General features: G+C 39.0%; 1 protein-coding gene across 1 annotated transcript in view; it reads left to right on the forward strand.

The window, feature by feature from the left end:
• Positions 1–341: 341 nt before the first annotated feature.
• Positions 342–24,951, forward strand: part of RELN (reelin) — a 532,864-nt gene continuing 508,254 nt past the window's right edge. The window contains 1 exon segment of the mRNA XM_030307797.1: positions 342–567. Within this exon segment, the coding sequence (XP_030163657.1) occupies positions 342–567 (226 nt within the window).

The raw sequence follows: 24,951 nt of genomic DNA on the forward strand, positions 1-24,951 counted from the left end.
GGACTCGGCGCCCGGGGCTTTAAGAAGGTGTGGAGGGGGGCGGGCGCTTTCCCAGGCCTGGCCGAGGGGCGTCGCGCAGAGGCGGCGGCGGCAGCGCACAGAGGCGGCGGCCGACGCGCTCTCGGCGCCCGCAGCCCGGGGCCCGCTCTCCGCCGGCCCAAAGAAACTTTGCGAGCCGTGGTCTCCCGCCGAACTTCCCGGCGGAGCTCCGCTCTCGAGTCCTCTCTGCTCCCGTCCGCCGCCTTCTCGCCTTCCCTGCGCGTGGTTCCTCCGTCCCGGCGCCTCCCAAACTGAATGAGCGAGCGGCGCTCGCGGCGCGCGGCGGCGGCGGCGGCGGCGGCATGGAGCGCAGTTGCTGGGCCCCGCGGACTTTCCTCCTGGCGCTGTTGCTGGGGGCGACGCTGAGGGCGCGTGCGGCGGTGGGCTATTACCCCCGCTTCTCGCCCTTCTTTTTCCTGTGCACCCACCACGGGGAGCTGGAAGGGGATGGGGAGCAGGGCGAGGTGCTCATTTCTCTGCACATTGCGGGCAACCCCACCTACTACGTACCGGGACAAGAATACCATGGTAGGTACCACAGCGGCTCCGCGCTCGCCGCCCGGCCCGGTGCGCCCGCGAGCGCAGCTTTTTATCTCTTTCCTTCTTCCAAGGGGCCATTTAAACGAGAGCCAAGAGAACCCTTCCCTCAACCTAGAGCTCTTTGAAGGGACCCAGAGAACAAAGTTAGTGAGGATCGAGCAGCGAGTTGGGATTTATTCGCCACACACCACACACTCCCTTCACGCATCTGCTCGTAATGAGCCGGTTCTTGTGGGAAACGCCTGAGAATTGGGGGCTGGCGTCGTTCCCCCTCACGCCTTGTCCTTGCAGCCGGCACGTTTAGTGGATGCGCGCGTCTTGTTTCCCTAACCCCGTGCTTGGATTCCAGACCTTTGTCCTGCTCCCGGTTCCCCCTGAAGGGTGGCGTTGGGGCTGGCGCGGGGCTTGGCGGACGGGCTGGTGACAGATTGACGCGCCCCGGTCCCCGGCTGCCCCGCGCCGTCGCCTGCCCGCTGCAAAGTTCCCGCTGCTCGCCAGCCAGGGGTCCCTCATTTCATCCAGTGTCAGACAGCCCTCCTGAAATGGAGCGGCTTTCTTCCAGCTTTTTATTCTTCATAAGGTGTCCTTTAAAATGTCCGTAAGATGGGTTTTTAAAAAAAATTTCCTTTTACTTTTTAACGTGCTGCTTTTTTTCCAAGTGGTCTCTGTTGTGTATTGATGACTTTGTCTTTTATCTGCACAGCTTTAATTTCCAGGTAAGGGCTGTGGAAGCCCCTTATAATTTAAAGATGCCTTTTAAAAGAGGATCATTGTTATGGAGTCCTTCATCAAAATTAAACATTACTGAGGAAGTAAAATTTAGCTACAAGAAATATAATTTTGTATGGTGCATGTATATTGACTGTTTTAAGCTAATTGGTCGTGTATGTGGGGAAAAAAGATACTGTCCATTTTCTGTTATTTCCTCTGGCACTTCTGGGCATTTCACTTCCATGGAACTTCTAAGCCACGACAGGCATTTATTTGATTAGAATTTCAAGGCAAAAATACTTATACTCAATCAAATAGAAACTATTGCCTAGTAATCTCATATTATAGTTTCGATGTCTTGTAGGCTAACAGTTATTGACATAGCAGGAGATAATCCACCCAGCAGCTGGCATTTCAGATAAACATGCGTGTAAGAATGATGAGAGTCCTTAAGTTTTCTCTTTTTTTAAAAACACCTTCATATCCGCTTTAAAATGTTTTGCGTAAATAAATGCTTTCTGGGGATTTAAAATAGTGCTTTTTACAACTTTCTTGTGGCATGGTGGCAGCCTTGTCTGTAAAGCCAGGAGTCTAATTCGTTGGAATTTTAGACTTTGTAAAATTAATTTTCTGTAACTAGTCCCTTCTTTAATAAAGTGTTTAGCTCATTCTCTTCCCAATAACGTTCTGGTGTTTTTTTCTGAGGTGGTGAGAATCTTTTAAGTGGAAAGACCAGCCAGTATGATGGCAACCCAGACCTAACCTGCAGACTGATTGATTGAGCCTGTCACTTGGTGTGACCCTTAGCAAAGGGGCTTGTCTGTTATTAGTTCTAAGTGAGAGTGGTAGGTAAGTGAGCCAGAGCTGGGCTAAAAGGTATAATTGCCAGGTTGCAATGGAAGGCCATGTGATAACAAAGCCTTGTTACTGGTTTTTTTTTGTTTTTTTTTTTTTTTTCTGTTTTCTTCATCCTTTGTAAGGTGCCATCGTAGAAAACTTAAAAATATTAAAATATGACATAGCATTTGCTTTTGCTAGATAGCTGGAAATATAAGTCAGCCAAAGACTGACCATAATCACATCCCTAAGTCTGAAAACATAGAGTAAGAATAAAGTGTAATTCTTCAAGTTGGACATCGTGGGGGAAGCCTCAATTTCTACCTCTTTTCCGCACTGTCAGTGAAGATAGAGAAATTTTATTCTTGAGTAACTTCAAGAATATCAAATTATTATAAACTTTGAGAATTGTTCATGTCATATTTTAAATTCCTGTTACCTGTTTTATCAAATATTTAGATTTTGAAGCTGGCTGTAGCTACAGGCCTTCAGTAAGAGTTTTTCCCTGTAAAATGTTCTACAGGTAGAAGAATGGTTTAAAATTGAAATGAGGCTTACATGTGTCTCTTTTTCTTTTAGACTTAAAAAAAATAATGTTAAAGTTAATTATATGGCGTCTTTAAGAACTGAACTGATCATAGGAAAACTTAACCTATTGTACATTTCCAGTTGGCTCATTTTATAGGAGACCAAAATAGAAGGTCATTCAGCCAACATTTTTTAAAGCTCAGAAATCTGTAAAACCTTAGCTTGAGATTTCTCAGTCTTTAAAGTTAGCGATTATGTCTGGAAAAATCAGTCTTCTGTATGATTTACATTGGACTCCTCATTTGGAGGAATGGTGTTTGCATACAGCTGATGGTTGTCACTTTTTACCTAAAAGAATGCATTGCGATAGAAGTCATATGTACAAGGGCACCTAACACAGAACATTACTGTAGATCAGACTATGATGTCAGCTGCCCTCTGAGACTTGTGCTATGTGACAGAGCTCAGAATGTGAAGTGGAAAGGCAAATGTCAGTCTAGTGTAAAAGTGGTTCAAAATTACGAGTCTGTGTATGTGTCATCGTTCTTTAAAGATTTTTTGAAAATCTTTGGAAAAACAAAAATATAATACTAAAGAATTTGAAACTGGCATGTCTAACAGTTGTCATCTATTTCCAACATTAGATAGTTTATCCATGTATTTGCAGTTTTGACAACTCTGTAAAGAGTGCTTGGTTATTTCTACTAGTTTTCATCTCTTTATTAAAGGGTATCACTTGGTACTTCTGTTTTCATCTTCTTGTATCTTTTAAATTCTGTTGTCTACGACTCTCTTGAGACGGCATCGTTAGTCACAATGAACTATGGTGTCCTTGCATGAGTATACCACACTCCAGAAGCTCAGCAAAAAGAGGTCTCACATCCATCATGTTGAATTAGAAAGGTCTCAGGATCAGAAACTTTATTTCCCCTAGAATTTGCTGTTTTTGCGTAAGTCCCAAAGTATGGTCAGTTTCTACAACACAGTTTCCAGGATCAAACCTGATTTTTTTTTTTTTTTTGGTAGAAAGTTGTGAATAATGGGAAGATAGGAAATGGAAACCTAGATGGTCTAGTCAGAAGCCATTTCTCTTTCCCAGCCACACCTGGCGACTCCCCTCCTGTGGACCAGGGCAGTATTGTGAAACATGCAAAGGTTGAGTTGATGTCTGCACCTTCCCTTTCCTACTATAATCCCTCTTCTTCCTTCTCACTCTCAGGTATCTACCTATCCTTTTTTGTTTATAACTCCTCCCCCAACTGATTTGTAGTAAGGATGACTCATCAATATTGAATCCTCCCACAGTCTTAATTATAATGGTAGAAAGATGTTTTCCTTTTTTGTTTTATTTTGTTTTGAAGAATTTTAGCATCACTAACCAGGCAGTTACTATATTTTGGGATAGAAAGACTTTTAGAAATCATTGAAGTCGTGTAAATAAGAACCTACCTACTCATAAGATTGGCTTACTCAGTTACCCTCAGAGAAGAGAGGTGAGATATTAGAAAAAGCAACTATGAAAGCCAAACATAAGTAAATGAGTCTGTGGAAAGTGCCTGAGCTTGAGTAAGACATTTTATCTGAATCCTGAAATAGACTAGAATCCCTGTTCTTTAAGGATGCATAAGGTGGGTCAAATCTTCCCTCAACAGTGAAAAAATGTTCTAAATTATTGATTGAGGGGAAAAAAAATTGTCTTAAGCAGAACTGAATTAACAGTGTGGTATAATGCTTTAGAAGGGGGATTTTATTGTATTTTGTAAATCCAGTATCACTGTTGGTGGTTCTTTCATGCTACATTTCCATTCCATTATTTATTTAATCATATTGTGGGGTGATTGGGAAAGTCATTTCCTGCTAAAACTGAGCATTTACCTAAGAAAAGATATAATTGGAGAAAGACCACTTTGTCGTAACAATAGCCAGTATTACTATTATAAATATATGTGTTCTGGAATCAACTGGTTGCTATTTAAAAATCACTGTTCAATGGCAGTGCAGTATAATGACCTTTCAAATATAGGAATGATATATATGTCAGACGTAGTTTTTGGTAATATACTCCAGATTAAATTCCTTTCAAGGGTATGATTTTATCATTTGAATTAAAGTAATGTGATATTGGTAAGGTAACTGTGTTGTCGATCAGGTTTGTGGTTATTTGTCCTTTACTTGTCTCAGATTTCAGAATCAGCATACTTAAACTGTTAGGATCATTTGTTAAGTGCAATTTAAAAGTGAACTGCAGCTGTGTCCTATTTGTATGTGACTGTGAAAATTGACCATTTTAAAGCATTTTGCTTTACTTGTTATATATTTCATCTCACTCTGTACAATTCATTTCAAACATTTTTTAGTGAGATGGTTCAGATTGTTTCATAAATCACATAAATCTTGCTTTAGTGTGTTTCCCCATGAGAGGTTAAAAAATCAAGACTTAAATCAAGTTATAGGCTCATAATTGAAAACATCTCATTTTGGCAGATATTCTTTCATTACCAGAAATTATTTAATTAGAGTACTTCCCTCCAATTTTTGTGCTTCTTTAAACTATTATTTTATTTTCATTAAAAACACTAAAGAATAAAATAAAATTGTATCATTATAATCATATGTTTTTTAGAGAACTGTCTTATTCCCATAATTTTTTCTTTTCACCTTTAAAAAGTAGATGATATGTGATTGTAACAAGACTTTAAAGTTCCATACTATTGACTTTCAAATTTTTTCATGAATTAGTTTCATTCAAAAGAATACATTTAAGAGCCATTTTTGATTTATTTTTTCCCTCTCTGGAATTGATCAACTTTATAGAACAACCTGGGAACCTTATATGATCAATTTATTTAGAATGTGTTGCAATAATCAGAATTGTTCTTCTGATTATTTCAAATGGCACTTACTATGGCTTTAATGTTCACAAATAGTTGCTGATGCATTGAACCCTTAGTATTTCAAATAGCCTTTACATTTGAAAAGCATATATAAATTGAGTAATCAGTACTTTTTGAACATTGGCATTTAAAAAAATTGTACGTATTTTCACACAAAATATAAAGTTCTTAAAGAAATTTTAAGTTCTTTATGTAATATAGAAATAGCAAAAATGGATGGCCCTACCCTCTGTCAGGAAGAGAAGGAAGGTGGAATGCATTTTGTTAGAATGGCAGGTTCACTATGAACAAAGAGAAATGGCTTAGGCTTCGTCTGAGTAAAGACACAGCACATATAAAAAGAGAAATTCATTTATCTAAATATTTTGGTTTCAGGAAACATTTGGATGATTAACCCAGCTCATCAACTTTAGAATCATTTATTAAATAACCAAACTGTGTAATATCATTCTTATCAAGTTTAAGCAAAAAAAGTATTAAAAACACATTTTCAGAAATTGGTGTTGAAATCTCAAATATGAAGATTTCATAATGACTGTCCAAACACAGGAATGGTATATTTAAAAGTATATATGTTCTTGGCTGTCAGGTAATTCCTGAGGTGATCTCTTTTTGGTTTTAATTGTGTAGCTCAGAGAGTAATTTTCGCCATGGTACCTGCTATGCCCCATCTCACTGAAGGCAGAGCTTCTAAAGGGTTGAATGCTGTGCCTATGGGTTAACCAATTATTTCTAAACTGTATGCTTTGCTAAAACTATACATGTTTTTTTCCTTCTTTATTCAACCCCATGTAGGAACCAATATAGCAACGAGATGTGGGTGCGTGCCGAAGGATCAGTACAAATGTACAGGTGTTGCTTTGTGGCTTAAGGCAGCTCTAATCACTCAAAAAACCAAAGCGAAGGTAATTAGATAGTTTTGAATGCCATGAAGAGAATTATAGGAACTCTAATGTTTCAGAGTAAACACTGAAAACCATGGTTCTCTTTTGATACTAAATTATCTTTCCTGAGAAAAAGAAAACTTTATTTGGAAAACAGAATAAATTAAACGTTATTGATTAAAGGATTCCTTGTAACTATAAAACCCGAGATTGTTTGCCACTGATGTATGCTGGTGCCCACATACTAAGTGACATGGAGGTGTGATCATAGTTAACCAATCAGTGATGAGTGTACATCTCAGAATCCACTTTCTCTGCCCTTCCTGCTCTGTCCACTCTCCTTCCATCTATATCTCACCTGCTCTCTTCCTTGGTCCCTTTCTTCCTCCTCCTATAGTTTCTCATTGTCTTTCCTCTCATTCTTCCTTCTACCACATCACAGGTACTTGCCTTCTCTCCCCTCTTCCTTCCCTTTTTCTGTGTTACATTTCTCTTCTGTTCTTTCTATTTTTTCTCTTTTTCCTTCTCCCCTTCAGATTTTTTGTCACCATCTCTATTTTTTCTCTCCTTTGACTGTAACATGAAAAACATCAGTACATTTATATCCATTATTTTTCTCATTGGATATTTGCAAGCATAGAAGTGGACGAGTAGGCTTTTTATATTATTCTTTTAAAAATTTAATGTTATTTTTTCTGTGACATGCACTTGCCCTTTTAAAAAGTTATGGGTTAATTATTCCTAAAAGAAAAGTGGACCCTTCCTCCTACACTGTAAAATCTCTCAGAAGAACGTTCAAACCTGTAGCTATTTATTTTTTATTGTTTTCATTGTGTTATTATTTTTTTAATTTTTAAAAAAAAATTTTTTTTAACATTTATTTATTTTTGAGACAGAGAGAGACAGAGCATGAACGGGGGAGGGTCAGAGAGAGAGGGAGACACAGAATCCGAAACAGGCTCCAGGCTCTGAGCTGTCAGCACAGAGCCCGACACGGGGCTCGAACTCATGGACCGTGAGATCGTGACCTAAGCCGAAGTCGGACGCCCAACCGACCGAGCCACCCGGGCGCCCCTTATTTTATTATTTTAAAATTATTTTAAAGTAGTCTTCGCAGCCAGCTTGGAGCCCAGCGCAGAGCTTGAACTCAAAACCTTGAGGTCAAGACCCAGGCTGAGATTAAGAGCTGGATGCTTAACCGACTGAGCCACCCAGGCACCCCCAGGCCTGTAGCTGTTTAATTCTGAGTTGGCTGCTTTCTTCACCGTGACTTACTTGGTCAGACTGCAGATTCAAAAGTTTGCGCACAGAAACATATATGTACACACAAGGGGTAGTTATAGAAATTAGAAAATGGCACACTGAATTAGCTTGAATCTAAAAGATAGCTCAATTTGGAGACCTCTGAATGCTTGAGTGCATAGAATCTCTTCTAGTAAACTGATGAAGGACTTTATCATCCCCTCGGTCACCTCCAGTCATCTCATTTACTTGCTGGTCTCTCTGCCAAGGCTCTTAACTGCAGTTGTGTGGATATGAAATAATGATGCCATCTTACTGGTTTCTGGTTCTCAAAAAACAGGTCAAAAAGGGATGGGGGCCTTGGTTTAAGGCAAACACTAGACTGGGAATTAAGAAGGGAGATGTGTTGCTCTGGGGTAAGTACCATAATCTTTCTTGAACAAGATCTATTTTATTGTTTTGTGCCATTGTCTATTTCAGCTCAAAACTTCAAAGATTTCTTGGCTCGGTTCAGTGTTATTCACACTAAAAAGAGCAGTCCAGGGAGCACAGTCATGTATGTATGAGAAAGAGTTCAAGCTTTGGCAGCAGAGAGAGCTGGGTGTATATCCTTTCTCTGCCACTTATTTGTCATGTGCCTTCGGCAATTCTCTATCATCCCCAAGCCTCAGTTTCCTCATTCTGATGTATGAAATAATAATATTCATTTTCAGGGTTGCTGTCATCAAATAAGGTTATGCATATAAAGTACCTGCCACACAGTAGGTGCTTATCATATAGTAGCTATTATCATCTGGTATAATCACCCAACATTAGATAAGAGTATTTGAAGCATTGTATATATAGATAGCCATTTACCCATGCATGTTCATTTTGTGCTGTGTCAATATGTGGTACATTTCAAGAGAAGTTTTCAATTGAGTTATTAAGGAGAGTCACAAAAGTTAAAAAAAAAAAATCAACTCATCACCAAATATGTATGATCAGAAAGTGCTTCCCAGCCAGAATAAATATATGACTTGCACAGAATTAAGGGTTAATTAGTGAGGTTCTAGTCCACCCAAAACTTTTATTAATTTATCCAATTCCTAATTCAAACCTTCCTGTTCCTAAGTTGATTATTTTCCTTACTTGAGGATCATAACAACCAAATTTTGTATATTTAAGTGTAGTCTGGGAAAGATGCCAAGATAAGTAAATATTGACATCAGTTTAATATATTTTGTCAAATCCTATGATACATATGTCTACAACCCCCTGTTTTGAAATACAAAACTATTTCAGCCAAACTAGAACTGAGAGAGATTAGTTTTGATAGTGAATCCAGAGTTCACCAGGTCCTCAGGGACTGATTGAGGAAACTGAGATCCACAAGTGGTTAGGTGGTAAAGTGGAAGGTCAGTTCATTTATAATACAAAATATACTTGTCAGGATAAAGGCTTTGCCTGTCCAATGCATTCTGTCTGTCCACAGGAGCAAGGTTTTTATGGTTGGCAAATGACTATTAGCAGGTTGTTGGGGAGCTTAGAGTTAGATGATCACAATGGCAGATTCCAGCCTCTAGGAAAGCTTCTCTAAACCAACTCATGTCAGCTGGGCAGGTTGACATCTTCTTCCCTAGACAGTATTGGAGGAAGATTGTCCTGCCCCTAGATTGCATAATGTATCATTGTGTTACATACACTGCCTGTTGTCTACCTATTCATTACTGAAACTCCCTTTCTTACTAACTGGTTTTGTTCAGAACAACTATGTGTCCAGTTAAAAATACCTTCAAGGCTCCCTTGCTGTAAAGTTTAGTGAGATGAAGTGGAAGTCTACTGGGTGGTATCTTTAGAAAGATTATTGATAAAATTGATAAAGGTGATTTTTTAAAAGATTCAGCAAATACTTGCTTTTTGCTCTACTCTTACCCATTTCTTCTAGCCAGGGTGTGGTACAGCCATCTTGTGACCTTGAGGATGGGAGTTTAGAGGGAGCCTTGGTCTTTATTTGTACCTTTGAGCAGCTGTCCCAGCCCTGGAATACCTCTTCTGAATTTCTTGTACCTTAAGAAAACTTAATCAGTTTCCTGTTATGTGCAGGTGAATGTAGTCCTAATTATTTCTTCTGAATGCCCAGATGACCCAGCTTACATTCTCTTTAAGGTCAGTCACAATTCTTATATCAAGCTCTGAATTGCTCTCATCCTCCTGTAGAATTGTTTTTGGCCACTGTGTTGGAAGTAGGGTGTTTCCTAAGACACTTCTGATAATACATTTTAAAAATATCCCTTAAGGTGTGCTACTTTGGCAAGTAGCAAAAATAGTGCATTTCATGTTGACTTTTTAGTAATGCTTTGAGAAAGTCATCTATCCCCGACCTCCAATTTCTGAAGTTTCTTATAACTGACAGTTTATGCTAGTTTCCTTCACCAAACTTTGTTTCCTGATGATCCTTTCTGTCTAAAATGCAGCATCACCATATGTAAATCCTGTTGATGTTTCAAATACTTAGATGTGTGACATGGTTGTGAATGTGAGCTCTGCCCCAGCCTTAACCTTGTTTGTTATGTCTGGCTCAGCCTCTAGGACCAAATCCAACATTGTCATTTCTCTTGCTTGCTACATATTGACAGAGGAAACAGGCATCTCAGTCTTACCTTCGGGAACATGTAATCTTTTTGTTTAGGCCACCTTTGTTATGAATGTTGAAATATCCTATGATCATAGTTCCAGTTCTTTTCATATTTCCTTTTCTCAGATAAACACTTCCTGCATTCTCATACTGCAAAAAAATATTATATGTCCAGTGTTTGTGATGGAAGAATATACAGAAATTAATGGGTTTTAGTCTCTTTTAGAAAAAGGAGGTTCACATTTCCATTCCAAGCACTGATACTATCAAAAAATAAGAAAAGGTAACTCTCAAGGGCTTAGAAATAAATTAATAGCAACAATACTAATAGCAAACCCTAAAGTAGCACTTAGTGTATGCTAGGCATGTAATATGTAATTTTCACTTCAACTTTATGAGTTAGGTACTGTTATCCTCTTTTTCTGGACATAGAAACTGAGTCACAGAGAGGTAAGTGTTTTGCTTAAGATTTGAAAGCTATTAGGCAAAGTCTTGTTCCAGAATCCATGCTTCTAACCGGTACGCATTTATTTATAGAAATGATACTTATTTTAGGAAAGGGATGATAATATGAAATAATAAGAGACATTTTAAGAAAAAAAAAAACGAAGAAAAGTAAAAGCCAATTTTGTTATTTAAAATAAAGATTGATGGGCACCTGGGTGGCTCAGTCAGTTAAGCTCAGGTTGGCTCTTGATTTCGGCTCAGGTCATGATCTCATGGTTTGTGAGATCAAGCCTCAAGTCAGGCTCTCTGCTGACAGCGTGGAGCCTGCTTGGGATTCTCTTTCACTCTGTCTTTCTGCCCCTCCCCTGCTTGCACTTTCTCTCTCTCTGTCTCTCAAAAATAAATAAACTTAAAAAAAGACTGAAAACCTGAAGCAGAAAGATGATATCTATGCCAAACAAGGTCAGAATTTAAGTCCTAAATATTCATTGTCTAAGACATTATCTTCCAGATAAAGCAGAAAGTAAAGATAATCACTTAGTATACTGTTGACATGAAAGAGTTAACATGCCTTCAAAGTATGATGACAAAAATATATAAATATGATTTGTAAATTTTGTTCAAATTTATTTTTAACATTTTGATGAGTGTAATTTTTATTAAGTTTTTTAAGTAAATAGGAAGTTTATTCTCTGACTCACTAATAAAACCTAAGTAGAACTGGAATACAAGAGGAGAATTCTTGGAAGAGAGCCATTTCAAAAAATTTTGATTGAAGTTCATGTATTTGTAATATATTTCTTTCTTCAGGAAATTCCTTTATGTGTTATTAGTCTGCAGGGACCGCCTGGAAAATTGAGTGATGTGGCACATATTGAGTCCTTGTGACAACCCAGAGCTCCTTTCAGTGTCTAACCTGCTCACTAGTCACAGGTCTGCATACATGGTGATAATGACACCAATGGCATAATGTTTATTTTGCACTTGGCTTTGGAGGATTGTTTTTTATTCATGGGTCCAGTCTGTAAAAACCACTTTCTGTTGTACTTGTTCGAACAAGAAAAAAAGGGCAACTGCCAAGGGTCATCTCTGCACTTGCCCTCAAATAATTCACCTCCTTTCACAGAGGGCAGAGGTCAGCCTTAGGCTTTGTGGCAACCAGGCGAGTGTGACACACGAGGGATTGCAAGACCATCAGTGTCTAATGCCTAGAAGCTGCCCTTGCTTCGTACTTACGTTAGTAATACAAATATGTCTTCATTTGTTACCGTCATCATAGTTTATCCCGAAGTTTGCCTTCAGATCTAAACTGAGATCCACTGACACCTCATGGAAACTAAATCAGAGGGAACCCATTGAGATTCTCAGAGGGCCTGAAGGGAGGCCCATGCTTTCACTAAGAGAGAAACATTTGCCTCATCGGACTTGAACAAAAGGACGGTAGCCTTTATAAAGATATTATCAGAAATGTAGAGAAGGTCCACATATAAACATTTCCTTTTCTCAGGTAGGACAGACCAGACCGTTTCTCCCATTAGTCTTCCCTGGTGAGCTGTGTCAAGTTGTAGGTCTAGTGGGTGAATCTGTGAGCCTAAAGTGTAGGGTAGGAAGCCATAAGACTGCTTCCCCTGGTGATCTGCCCTGATGTGGGTATTAAACCTTTGAGAATATTTCTCTCAAACAAATGGTTTATGTCAGCTTTTTAACAGAAACTGTGAGGCAGACACTTCAATTCCAAATAAATTGTGAAATATTTTAAACATACAGAAAACTACAGTCAATGAAAATTCAAAATTGGTATCACTAATGAGTACCCAAGGGACACCTATCTATATTCGCTGAAGTAAAATGTAAATGCTCTAGAGATCAAGCTCTTCACAATTATTAAAATAATACTCACTAATGTGACCTGAATGGCTGAATGATGACTTGTCTAAACAAGTTTGTCCTGTCCCTTCTATACTAGTTGTTCCCAAGCATTTCCACAAAATAACGAAAGCTATGGAAGCCCCACAGAATAGAAAAAGAATAGGAAATCTTGAATGAGGCACATGCTTGGTTGCTGTCCTGATGAAACAGCCATTAAAAAAATCCACTACTTTGATTAAAGACAAATGTTTCCAATGAATAAAAAGAATGGCGCTCCTTAGAAACGTCAGTGAAAGAAACATTTACAATCAGAATATCAGAATGGTTATTAGAATATTATGCCAATATGATAATGGCCTCTAAACCTTCATTTTTATGAGCCCAAATGTCCATCAACTGATGAATGGATAAAGAAGATGTGGTATGTATATACAATGGAATATTACTTGGTGATCAAAAACAATGAAATCTTGCCATTTGCAACAATGCGGATGGAACTAGAGTGTATTCTGCTAAGTGAAATAGAGAAAGACAAATATATGATTTCAATCATATGTGGAATTTAAGAAACAAAACATAAACATAGGGGAAGGGAAACAATCAAATAAGAGCAGAGGGAAACAAACCATGAGAGACTCTTGAATTCAGAGAACAAATTGAGGGTTGCTGGTGGGTATCGGGTGGGGGAAATCTAAACAGATGATGCACATTAAGGAGGACACTTGTTGGGATGAGCACTGGTGTTACATGTAAGTGATGAATCACTAAATTCTATTCCTGAAATCATTATTACACTATATGTTAACTAACTTGGATGCAAATAAAAAAGAAAAACCTTCATTTTTACTTATGTTGGAAAATGGACCTGACTTGAAAATTTATGAGTTTTATTGGATACCACAGAATTTCGAAAGTGGTGGGTATACCAGCGTATTCTGGTTTCCAGGTGTAGAAACTAGCTCTGGATGACCTGGGCTAAAGGAATTTATTAATGGAAGGTGGGTTAAGTTGCATAACGGAAGGAAAATCCAGATGTTAGACATGATGATAGTATGTCAAGTGGTCAGTTGCTAAAGGAATCAAGGTGGTAAAGGGACCATGATTTTCTGGCTTTTTTCTTTCTTTTTTTTTTTCTTTCTGATTTCGAGGCTCTTTTGGCCCCACAATTAGGATGAATCCTCTTCAACTCCTCTCCTTTCTTGTATCACTGAATTCTAGTTCTGGGACCACAAGTCTCAATGGCTTCCCTGGGGTCTGGCCATCCCACTTGGATGGCTGTTGGGTGGGAGGGATAAATTTCCAGAGGAAAATTGAGGTGCTGTTACCCCAAAGAAGAGGGAGAGGGCAATAGGACAGGCAAAATAACAGATAGCTGCCACAGTATTCAGTGTATACATTTAAGAATAAAAGATGTGAAATGACCTCTGGGTTAGTGAATGTGATGTTTATAACACAGGCCATGTGGAGAAGCAGTGTTCTCCTTCATCTGAAGAAGTTCATCTCTTTCATCAGATGTGAAGAGTGTAGTGATTTTTTTGGAGGGGGGAGGAGGGGCAGATCTAGTCTAAAAGTGACTTATGCTTTTGTAGCTTTGTGGACATGTCTAGTTCTCTTCCGGAAGCTACACGGTATGGTACAGACTACCTATTTTTGTACAAGAAGCCTGGCTTCTCTGGGATGTGTATTCCCCTCTTCACTTCATACCCCTCGGGGTCTTAAATTCAGTGACCTGCAAGGGAGTATTAGAGGTAAATTAATGAATGCATACCTCTCCTTTCATGCATCAGTATAGACACACCATCCCTGTATTTACTGGGAACATGTCAAAATGCATCTCTCAGTTCTCAGCTTGCTAGGACCAAAGCATCATTTATCACAGTTGATCACCCCCTTCTCCTTGACACACTTTTGTCATTTGGCCACTGGGATTTCACCCTCTCCTAGTTGATCCTTATCTCCCTGGTTGCCCCTTCTCATCCTTTTTTGTGTCTTCCTCTCCTCCCTGAGACTCTGTTTTACTAGGGCTTCAGGGCTCTGTCCTTTACCGTTTTCTCTTTTTCATCTGCCCTGTCTCCCTAAGGATGCCATCCATTCTGATGCTTTAAGGGCCATCTACATGCTGGTGACTCCCACACGACTCTTTGAACTGTGTCTTACTCCCCATTCACCATCTCCACTTGGATGTCTGTTGGCATCTCCAACTTCATGTGCTCCTCATGCTGCCACCCACAGGATAGCTCCTCCTTGAGTCTCCTCAACTTCATTATTGCCAGCTGAGGTCTTACAGTCATTCAGTCCCCAAACCTTTCTCTACATCCCACCTCTGATCCATCCCTGGGTCCTGCTGGCTTTACATTAGAACACACCCAGAAGCTGCCATGGCCACCACCTCTCACCTGGGTTATGGCAGCTCCTAATCTTCATGCTCATCTTAAAACAGCAGCCAGAGTGATCCAGCTCAAACCAAGATCATGCTGGTCCTCTGCTCCATAACCACGGCAACTGGTTCATTCCACCAGGTTGCCTGAACAGCTGTGGTCTGCCTGTGTTGTCCCAGTGTCCCATCAGCTTAGCATTTTCACCAGCAAAGATACCTACATTTGAATGATAAATCCTATCATAATTCTGTCCATCTGTTTTGTTGCTCCCTATGCCTCTCCAAGAGAAAGAAAGTCCCTGGCCTGGCCTGTAAGGCCCTAGAGCACCTGGCTCCTCTGTTACTTCTCTGGCTTCGTATCTTTCTTTTCCACTGAAACCATTAAAGCCTCTTTTCTGTTCTTCAAACACATATGGACTCAGTCTCCTCTCAGAACCTTTGTACTTGCTGTTCCCCTGTCTAGCATGCTGTTCCCCAGCTACCTCCATGCTTCCTCCCTTCCTGATTCAGGTCCCTGTTCAAATGTTACCTTCTCAGTAAGGACTTCCCCACCACGCTTTTTACCACTGTGGCTGCTCCTCTCCCTGGTACTGCATATCCCCCGAACTGCTTCGTTTTTCTTCATAGCTGCTTTAATCATCTAACATTTTGTTTTTTACCTTGTTTGCTTTCTGTGTACCATCAGCATATTGCCTTTAAGCTCCAGCAAGACAGGGATTTTCGCTGGCTTAGTTTGCTGCTTTATTTCCAGTGCCTAGAATGGTGCCTGGCACATAGCAGGCACTTTAAACATTTTGATTTAATGAATCAGTGAGCAAAAATAGCACTTGGGAACCCTGTCTAATCTCAGTTATAGTTAAAACTGCCTTAGAAAAGTGGTAATTCTAACATAATTAAGGCAATCGGGAGGATTAGTTATAAAGAATTTGTGAGTACAGTTTCTAAATTTTGGCCTTTTGAGTCCATGATAACAACGTTTAAAAAATCTGAAAACCGTGTCTCTACTTTCCCACCCTCCAAACTTACAAAATTCTCATGACTTTTGTGAGACCACACAATGCTATTTATAGGAGTCTGTTGGACTGGCTTTGCTTTAACTATATGTTAGCATATCCAAAAAAGTTCTCATAGCAATTAGTGACTACAATTATTAATAGAAACTATAATAGACTTTAAGCTCTTATTCCCAGAAGCTCTTCTTTGCTGAACCATAAATAAATTTGAAGCAATTTTGATGAATGGGTAGCTAGTTTGTATTTAAATTTTCATTTGAATGAGAATAAATAATGGGAAGAACAGAGACCAAAATAAGCTTGGATCCATACTCAAAAGATATGCAATAGCCTTATAGAAAAAAACATACAAAAACCCTCAAACTTCTCAAAAGATTTACTCTTTTAAGAGAAATCTATTTGGGCAATGGTGAATATACGAAGGGAACAGCAGCTAAGAATTCTGGATCTTCATTCATTTTCACTTATTGATATCCTGTAAGTTGAGTGGATCAGAAGTTCCAAGCTTGTAGATATCAAGTGAATGTTCTCAGGTTTGATAGTGAGAATTGCTCAAGTATTATGGGAAAGATTAAAAAAAAATTCCCACTCTATTTCTAACATATTTGGATACCTTAATTTATGAGCCTTTAAAATCAGAGGAGACTTACATCTTAGGGAGTTGTGGTGATCGATAGCATATAAGCTCAGGAGACTGGCTGGGTTCTTTGAAGGACTTTGCATTTTCAAACTATATGGCCCTGAGCATATGACCTCACCTCTCTGTGTCTGTTTTCTCTTTTGAAAAATAGCAGTGATGATGGTACCTGTCTCATGGGTTTGTTACGAAACTTCGGTGACATAGTACATTTAAAGAGCAACACAGGGGCACCTGGGTGGCTCAGTCGGTTGAGTGTCCGGCTCTTGATTTCAGCTCAGGTCATGCTCTTATGGTTTGTGAGATTGAGCCCCATGTCAGGCTGACAGCGCAGAACCTGTTTGGGATTCCCTCTCTCTTCCTCTGTGCCTCCCCAGCTCTCTCTCTCTCTCTCAAAATAATTAAACATTAAAAAAAAATACAGAGCAACACAATGTCTGGCACAGACAATAGTAAGTATTACTGTTATTGTGATATACTTTCAGATTTTTTTTCCTGTGAGTAAATAGATCTATATTTATAATAATAGGATTTATAATTTTTTTCTCTTATTCTCTTAACATTATGTGATCATTATATTGGCATTTTTCCAAAACGTAATTTTAATAGCTGCATAATATTCTTGTATGCTTGTAGGAAAATTTATAAATTTGTAGGTTTGACATTTTTGTCATAGAAAACATATTTGTTTTCAGTGATATAAACACTATGATGAGTATCTTGCACATATTTCAAATTTTTGCAAAATGATTTCCTCCAAGTTGTGGTTTTATTTTTATTTTTTTCATGAATTTTTATATGCAGATTATATTAATAAATTAATAAAATAGATACATTTTTCCTTTGTTTTCTCATACTACTTTTGTGCTTTAGGAGTCTTTTCCTACTTAGAGACAAGGTAAATATTGACATAATTTTCCCTATTTTATTATATTTTAAGTAGTGGATTATAATAAGTTGCATGCATTATTAAGTGTGTTCATCTCATTTGTTTATGTTTCTTTTCATGTGGAACAAATGACTCCCCTTGATCCACAGAGGCATTCTCTGTTACTACAATAACTTTCTGCCATTACCTGTTTTGTCTTAGCTTCTGTCAGAAATGCTGTTGAGAAAGCTATCCTGTGTGCCATATGGATTGAATTATTGCTGCCGATTACAGTGTTTAAGTGCAAATGCCTGGTGCCTTTACTAAAGCCTTCAGGGGACCTTTGCTTCTTTAGGCAGAGCCTATTTCACTGTCCTGCACAGAATTCTTGTTGGGACTCTGATATTCTCAAATGTGAAACACCAGGGGATCAGAGAAACTGCTGATATCATGAATGTACTCTCTTGCTGATGGTACCTTTTCTCGGGTGCCAATCTCCAAGCATTTCTGTCTAATCTTGTACCATATGTATGTTATCTTATGCTTACAGACATTAGCAGTGTGTGAAGCATCTACCTCTTTATCAAAGAAAAGCCAGAAAGTGAACATAAAAGAAATGCAAACTGTGCAGGTTTCTCGTTCTTTCCTGTTTAGCCTCAAACCACCCCTGTTTGTTCTCAACTCTCATCTTCTCGTTTCTTGTAAGTCTCTGACAGTGATGCTGTATCTCATCATGGCCTCTTTTCCCAAATCTAGTGGTATCAAACTTCAGGAATTCTGAACAGATGACCACACCCTCTATTTGAAACAGATAGTCAGGTGACTGATGCCAGTACTTGTGACACAGCCCCTCCCCAGGCCTCACCCGCCTTTCAGCTTCATCACTGCTTCTCAGTGGGACAGCGTTGTACATCTTTGTCCTATAATTGCAAGAAATACTCAGTGGGAAAAGTTTTAAAGTTGAGTTATGAGACCCAATGAAATCTTCTTTAATATTGTCCTCAGAACTGAGCCCTTCAACTAATCTCTAAATCTGATCTCGTATAAGCAGGCTGTTTTTATCCATATGTATACAAGCACACACAAATGGGATCAAACTATATCCGCCACAGTATATGTGTTCGGTATCTTTCCACGCCAGTAAATGCAGAACTTCATCTTTGTTTAGTGGCTGCACACTATTACATTGTATCAGTACATATAAATATACTTACTTCCCCTACTATTCAGATTTGGGATAATATATATACAGCATCGCAAGAATTTTTTTCATTTATGTTCATTACCCATTCACTGATGCCTAAATACTTTCACAGTGTAAATAACCAGAGCTGAAATTTCAGGTTCAGAATTTATTAATAGCATTAACATATTGATACATACCACTAGATTTTCGTAAAAAATATTACATCATCGGCCTCTGTGCGCATTCATACTAATGCTGGGTGATATAATTCTTTTTAGTCTTTGCCAAATGTATAGATAGGTTTGAAAAACAGCATTTTATAATTATTTTTATTTCTTTGATTACTAGGGAGATCAAATACTTTTCTTATATCTCATTACTAATTTGTGTGTGTATATGTGTGGGTATGTGTATGAATTATCTGTCCGATCCTTTGCTCAGTTTTATCTATTTTAGAATTCCTCTTCTTCATTTGATTTGAAGAAATCTTTATTAAAGTCAGTAAATCCTTTGTAATATATTTTACCCATATTTTTTACCCAGTTTGTCCTTTATCTTTCGACTTATGTAGTCAAACCTATCAGTTTTTTCCTTTGTACAGAATGAGGATGACACAGTGTTTGGTAGTATGGTCTCTGGGATCAGACGTGCCTGGATTTTAATCCTGGCACTGTCATTTTTTTTAACAGCTGATTCTAGTTATTTGTGATATTCTACAAAGTCTTTGCAAACACTGATCAAACACCAACCCTTTGTTCCTAGAGGAAATATAGAGTTAGATTTCTATGAGCCTCTGGTCACATTTTCACCAACTGATTCATACACAACCTTGTTTTTGTGTGTTTTTATTTAAAGATACTTATTTAATATATATTGTTGATTCATTAACATTAAGCTCATGGCCTACAGCACTATAACTTAGCATGAATGTATTGTCTTCAAAATGCACATCATAGCATTCTTACACTTAGGAACACTAGGTAGTACTTCAGTACTGTGGTTTGGGGCCATTTTAAACTGTGAAATCACCAGCAAAAAGCAGAAAAATGTGAAAAATGGGGCAGCAAATAGATCTTGAAAAGGATACTTGTTTAAAATATAAGAGCTGAAATAGGAAGGCAGAGTGTTGACCTCAGCTGGGAATGTGTGTGTTAGGTGAATCAAAATTGTCATTTTGTACATGTCCATGAATGACTGTGAAGGCACCTTGAGTCTTGATTTGGGTTTGAGGGTTACAGATACATTTTGGCAAGTAGGTGAATTAACATATGAGGAGTTGTGAATAAGGATTGACTGTAAACACTGCTGTGACAGTTACTTAATCTCTCTAAGGCCCCCTTTTTTCTGTGTAAAAGGAAAACTGACATTAAAATGATATGACAATAAATAAGATAATGTATGTTTGGTATATAGCAAGCTGGTCAATGTCAGCTGCTATTGCTATATGGCTTCTGCCTTCAGTATTATGCATATAAAAAATTTCATTAATCCTTAGATTATAAAAACATCCTTATATAGGGGCATCTGGGTGGCATAGTCGGTTGAATGTCTGACTCTTCATTTTGGCTCAGGTCCCAGGATCATGGGATCAAGCCCCACATTGGGCTCCACACTCAGCTTGGAGCCTGCTTGGGATTCTCCCTCTCCTTCTCTCTCTGCTCCTCACCCGCTGCTCATGCATGCTCTCTCTCTCTCTCAAATAAAATGAAAAAAAAAATTTAAAAAAATCTTACATCATTTCTCCTAGAGCTTGAAAAATGTTTAGTTTTTGCATTTAACTCTCAAATTCATTTGGAATTCATTCATGTCTAAGAAGAATGGTACTGATCTGATTTTTTCCTGTATGTTCTACCAGTTTTCCCAATACCATTTACTGAATAGAACATTTTTCTCCCACTGATTCTTAAGTATTCTCTAGTGTGAGTGATCTTTTAAATTACATCTTCTAATTGGCCATTTTTTTAGTACGTAAGAATGATACTGATTTTTGCATATTTTATATATAAGCATCTTATTGAAATCTGAATATTTTTACAAATATTTTGGGGGGGTTGATTTTCTCCTATTTTTAGGAACCATTTTTAAGGCATTTAATTGATTGATTCATTTAAATTTTGGGAGAGAGAGAGACAGAGCATGAGCAGGGGAGGGACAGAGAGAGAGGGAGACACAGAATCTGAAGCAGGCTCCAGGCTCTGAGCTGTCAGCACAGAGCCCAGCATGGGGCTGGCACTTGAGCTGAGCAGTTTTGAGCTCTGAGATCATGACCTGAGGTGAAGTCAGATGCTTAACCCGCTGAGCCACTCAGCCGCCCCATTTAAGGCATTTGAAATGAATAGGGCAGAATGGAGGAAGATGGCACATTGTATACAAACCAGAAAGGGGTCAAAACGACTTAATTTTACATCTTGCTGAATAAATTTATTTCCAATAGGTCAGTATGGCAAAAATAGTACACTGAAATTTTAGAATACTTGAACAGGGGTGGGGGTTCAAAGCCCTAGCTGCTGCTTCTTTTTTTTAAATGTTTACTTATTTATTTATTTTTATATTAAATGTAATTTATTGTCACATTGGTTTCCATACAACACCCAGTGCTCATCCCAACAGATGATCATCATCTTTGGCCTCAGTGACCATCACCCACTTTCCCATCTCCCCCACCCCCCATCAACCCTCAGTTTGGTCTCAGTATTTAAGAGTCTCTTATGATTTGCCTCCCTCCCTCTCTGTAACTTTTTTCCCTGCACCCCCTCCCCCATGGTCTTCTGTTAAGTTTCTCAGGATCCACATATGAGTGAAAACATATGGTATCTGTCTTTCTCTGACTTATTTCTCTGTCTTTGCCTGACTTATTTCACTTAGCATAACACCCTCCAGTTCCATCAAATGGCCAGTTGCTACAAATGGCCAGATTTCATTCTTTCTCATTGCCAAGTAGTATTCCATTGTATATATAAACCACATCTTCTTTATCCATTTGTCAGTTGATGGACATTTAGGCTCTTTCCACAATTTGGCTATTGTTGAGAGTGCTGCTGTAAACATTGGGGTACAAGTGCCCCTGTGCATCAGCACTCCTATATATCTTGGGTAAATTCCTAGCAGTGCTATTGCTGGGTCATAGGGTAGATCTATTTTTAATTTTTTGAGGAACTGCCACACTGTTTTCCAGAGTGGCTGCACCAGTTTGCATTCCTGCCAACAGTGCAAGAGGGTTCCCGTTTCTCCACATCCTCCCCAGCATCTATAGTCTCCTGATTTGTTCATTTTAGCCACTCTGACTGGCGTGACAATCAAGAAAACTAAAAGGCAACCGATGGAATGGGAAAAGATATTTGCAAATGGCATGTTGGATAAAAGGCTAGTATCCAAAATCTATAAAGAACTCACCAAACTCCACACCTGAAAAACAAATAAGCCAGTGAAGAAATGAGCAGAAGACATGAATAGACACTTTTCTAAAGAAGACATCCAGATGGCCAACAGACACGTCGGGCCAAAAGATGCCCGACGTCATTCCTCATCAGGAAATACAAATCAAAACTACACTGAGATACCACCTAGCTTATTATTCTTATAGGCTTCTCTTTTGTGAGTGCAAATGCTTCCATTTTATGGGTGGAAAATCCAGGATGGTAGGAATACTCACAACAGGTAAAACAGCAAAAATGCCAGCATTAACTGAGCTCTCATGACTATGTGTATTACTATGAACCCTTTGTGGAATTAACTTATTTATTCTTATGAGAACTTCATGGGGTAGGTACTGGTATTCCCATTTTACAGTTGGGGTAATGGAGGTACAGAGAGATATTGAAACCTACAAAATGTCAAACTAAATCAATTATCTTCTTTCCCATTATTCTGAAATTTCAACTGAATTTGGTATGGCTGGCTTTTTATATTTTAATAGAACCATGACAATTCTTATCAAATTCTTTTAAGTGTTATGAGATTTTGCACTTAATTCTTTGCCCCACCGTTGGGGAACAGGTCCCGCCGTCCACACTTGGCGGCAGCAGGGTGCAGGCTGTTTTGTTTTCTTTTTAGGCAGAATGTAAAAATTCAACATCATTTAGCATTTTTGGTTGATCATTTCCATCTGTTTTTCCCATCTTTTCTAACTGGCTCTTAGTAGTCTAGTGCCTCTTATCTCTATTTGCAAATGAATTACGTAGATAGTTTAGTGAAAAGAATTACTAGATGATTAAATTTGAACAAGGAAGCAATAATATCCTTTGCCTTGTTGGATCTGATTTAATTTCATCTTCTTTACCTTTACTTACCTTTGTAAATTTATGTCACGTTTTAATTTCCTTTTTTTCTCTCTCCTCTCTTCATTATATATCTAATTTTTATATATAAATGCTTATTATTATTATTATTTTTTTTGAGAGAGAGAGAGAGAGAGACAAAGTGCCAGCAGGGGAGGGGCAGAGAGAGAGGGAGACAGAATCTGAAGCAGGCTCCAGGCTCTGAGCTGTCAGCACAGAGTCCGACGTGGGGCTTGAACTCAAGGACTGTGAGATCATGACCTGAGCTGAAGTCGGATGCCCAATCGACTGAGCCACCCAGGTGCCCCTAAATATTTAATTTTTAAAACAATTCCCCAACTTTTTCTTGTTTTCTGCCTTATTAGAATCTGCAGTTTGGAATTGACCACATTGGGAATGAAAACACTATGGCTGCAGACACTTTATCCACCTTGTCTTGGGGGTAATGATCCCATCTGATCATGGGGGAATAGGATGAAGTATGCAGGGAAAACGTTTTTGGTGACTTTGGCCACACTAGTTTTCAACTAGGACATCTGAGAGTATGGCTAGCCACTCACTGCTGTCACACGGCAGGTTCCTTTGTTCCTCCTCAGTTGTTTCTCGTGGGGCACCAGCCAGTCCTCAGTAGTGACCTCTGGTGCCTGCAGACCTGGATGTCAAACCAGTTGATAAAAGAGCACTTACTGTTCCAGGCACTGATCTGTAATCCAATGTACGTGTGTACTTCTTTCATTCTGAATTTACAGTAAGTAGAGTGTTAGGATGTTCCCCTGGCCTTCAGCCGTGTATAATGACTTATTTGCTGGAAGATGATGTAGAAAGCATCATAAAGTGATATTTAACATCCCTTTTTTTCTTATTTGAGGGAAGATAAGAATAAAATCAATAACCATTTGTCGGCAGCCTGCTTTGTAAAAAGTATTCTGTTTGGCCAATGAAATAAAAGTGTTTGTAAGGAGTTTGGAATTTGTAAACTATTTCAATATATGTATACTTGAAGATAAAACCAAATGGCAAGTGCAAATATGAAACAATAAATGCTATGACCAGAAAGTGGCACCAGCCACATGAGCTATCAAACTTTAGACACAAGAGAAGCCCTTCTGATTCAGAGTAATCAGACATGGTTCAGAATAGACCTTGAAGCTTAGAATTCTGGTGGAAGGGAAGGAGAGGTGAATAGTACTTTAGTCCTGAGGAGGGACACAAGCAAAATAGTGCTGCTGACTATTCCTGTAGGAAAGGTTTAGTGAACAATAAGCAGTGCTGCTGGAGGTGAGGAGTTACTTAAAAGAAAGGCACGATGTAGGGCTGATTTTGGCAAGTTTGGCTTGAAACTTGAGCCTTACACATCAGACTGAGGCACTCCTTTTGCCTGTGGGCGGCCAGTAGCCACTGAAAGTTTATTACCTGGGTAGATGTACGTTGAAGAACTGTTTGGTTTTCTGGGAGTCTCCTGGACCTTGGGTGAAAAAAAGGCCTGTTTCATCTGAGGGCAGCTGGTGGATGTGCAGCTTTGGGGTTGCCCAGGGAAGTGCAAACAGCTGGTTATTGGTGAGGCAGAGGGTAACAGAGGCCCTTCACATCCATGGCAAGGGTTTTAGTTTCTCGTGGGGCTGTGTAAAGTGACTTGAGTGGTGGCAGCCTGAGGAAGGGAGACCAGATGCTAGGCGACTAGCAGTAATAACAGGGGAGGCATCTAGAAGAGTGAATGAGAGCATGAGCTTAGTTGTTGGTCTGGGTGTGTTAGAATACTCCATCTCCCACTATGAAGCTTCAGTATCTTCATCTGCAAAACAACAGCACTCATCTTTTAGTAAGTGCGTGTAAAGGGCCTAGCCCATTATCTGGTATATAGTAAGCACTTAATATACGTTAGTTATTACCAGAGTGTTGGCAGTGAGGGGGTCAGGAAAGGTTACAGGGAATTACAAAGGAAGGATAAAGAAGCTTGATTAATTGGATGTAGAGATAAAACAGAA

This window comes from Lynx canadensis, chromosome A2, assembly GCF_007474595.2.
Source record: "Lynx canadensis isolate LIC74 chromosome A2, mLynCan4.pri.v2, whole genome shotgun sequence".
Taxonomy (NCBI): Eukaryota; Metazoa; Chordata; class Mammalia; order Carnivora; family Felidae; genus Lynx; species Lynx canadensis.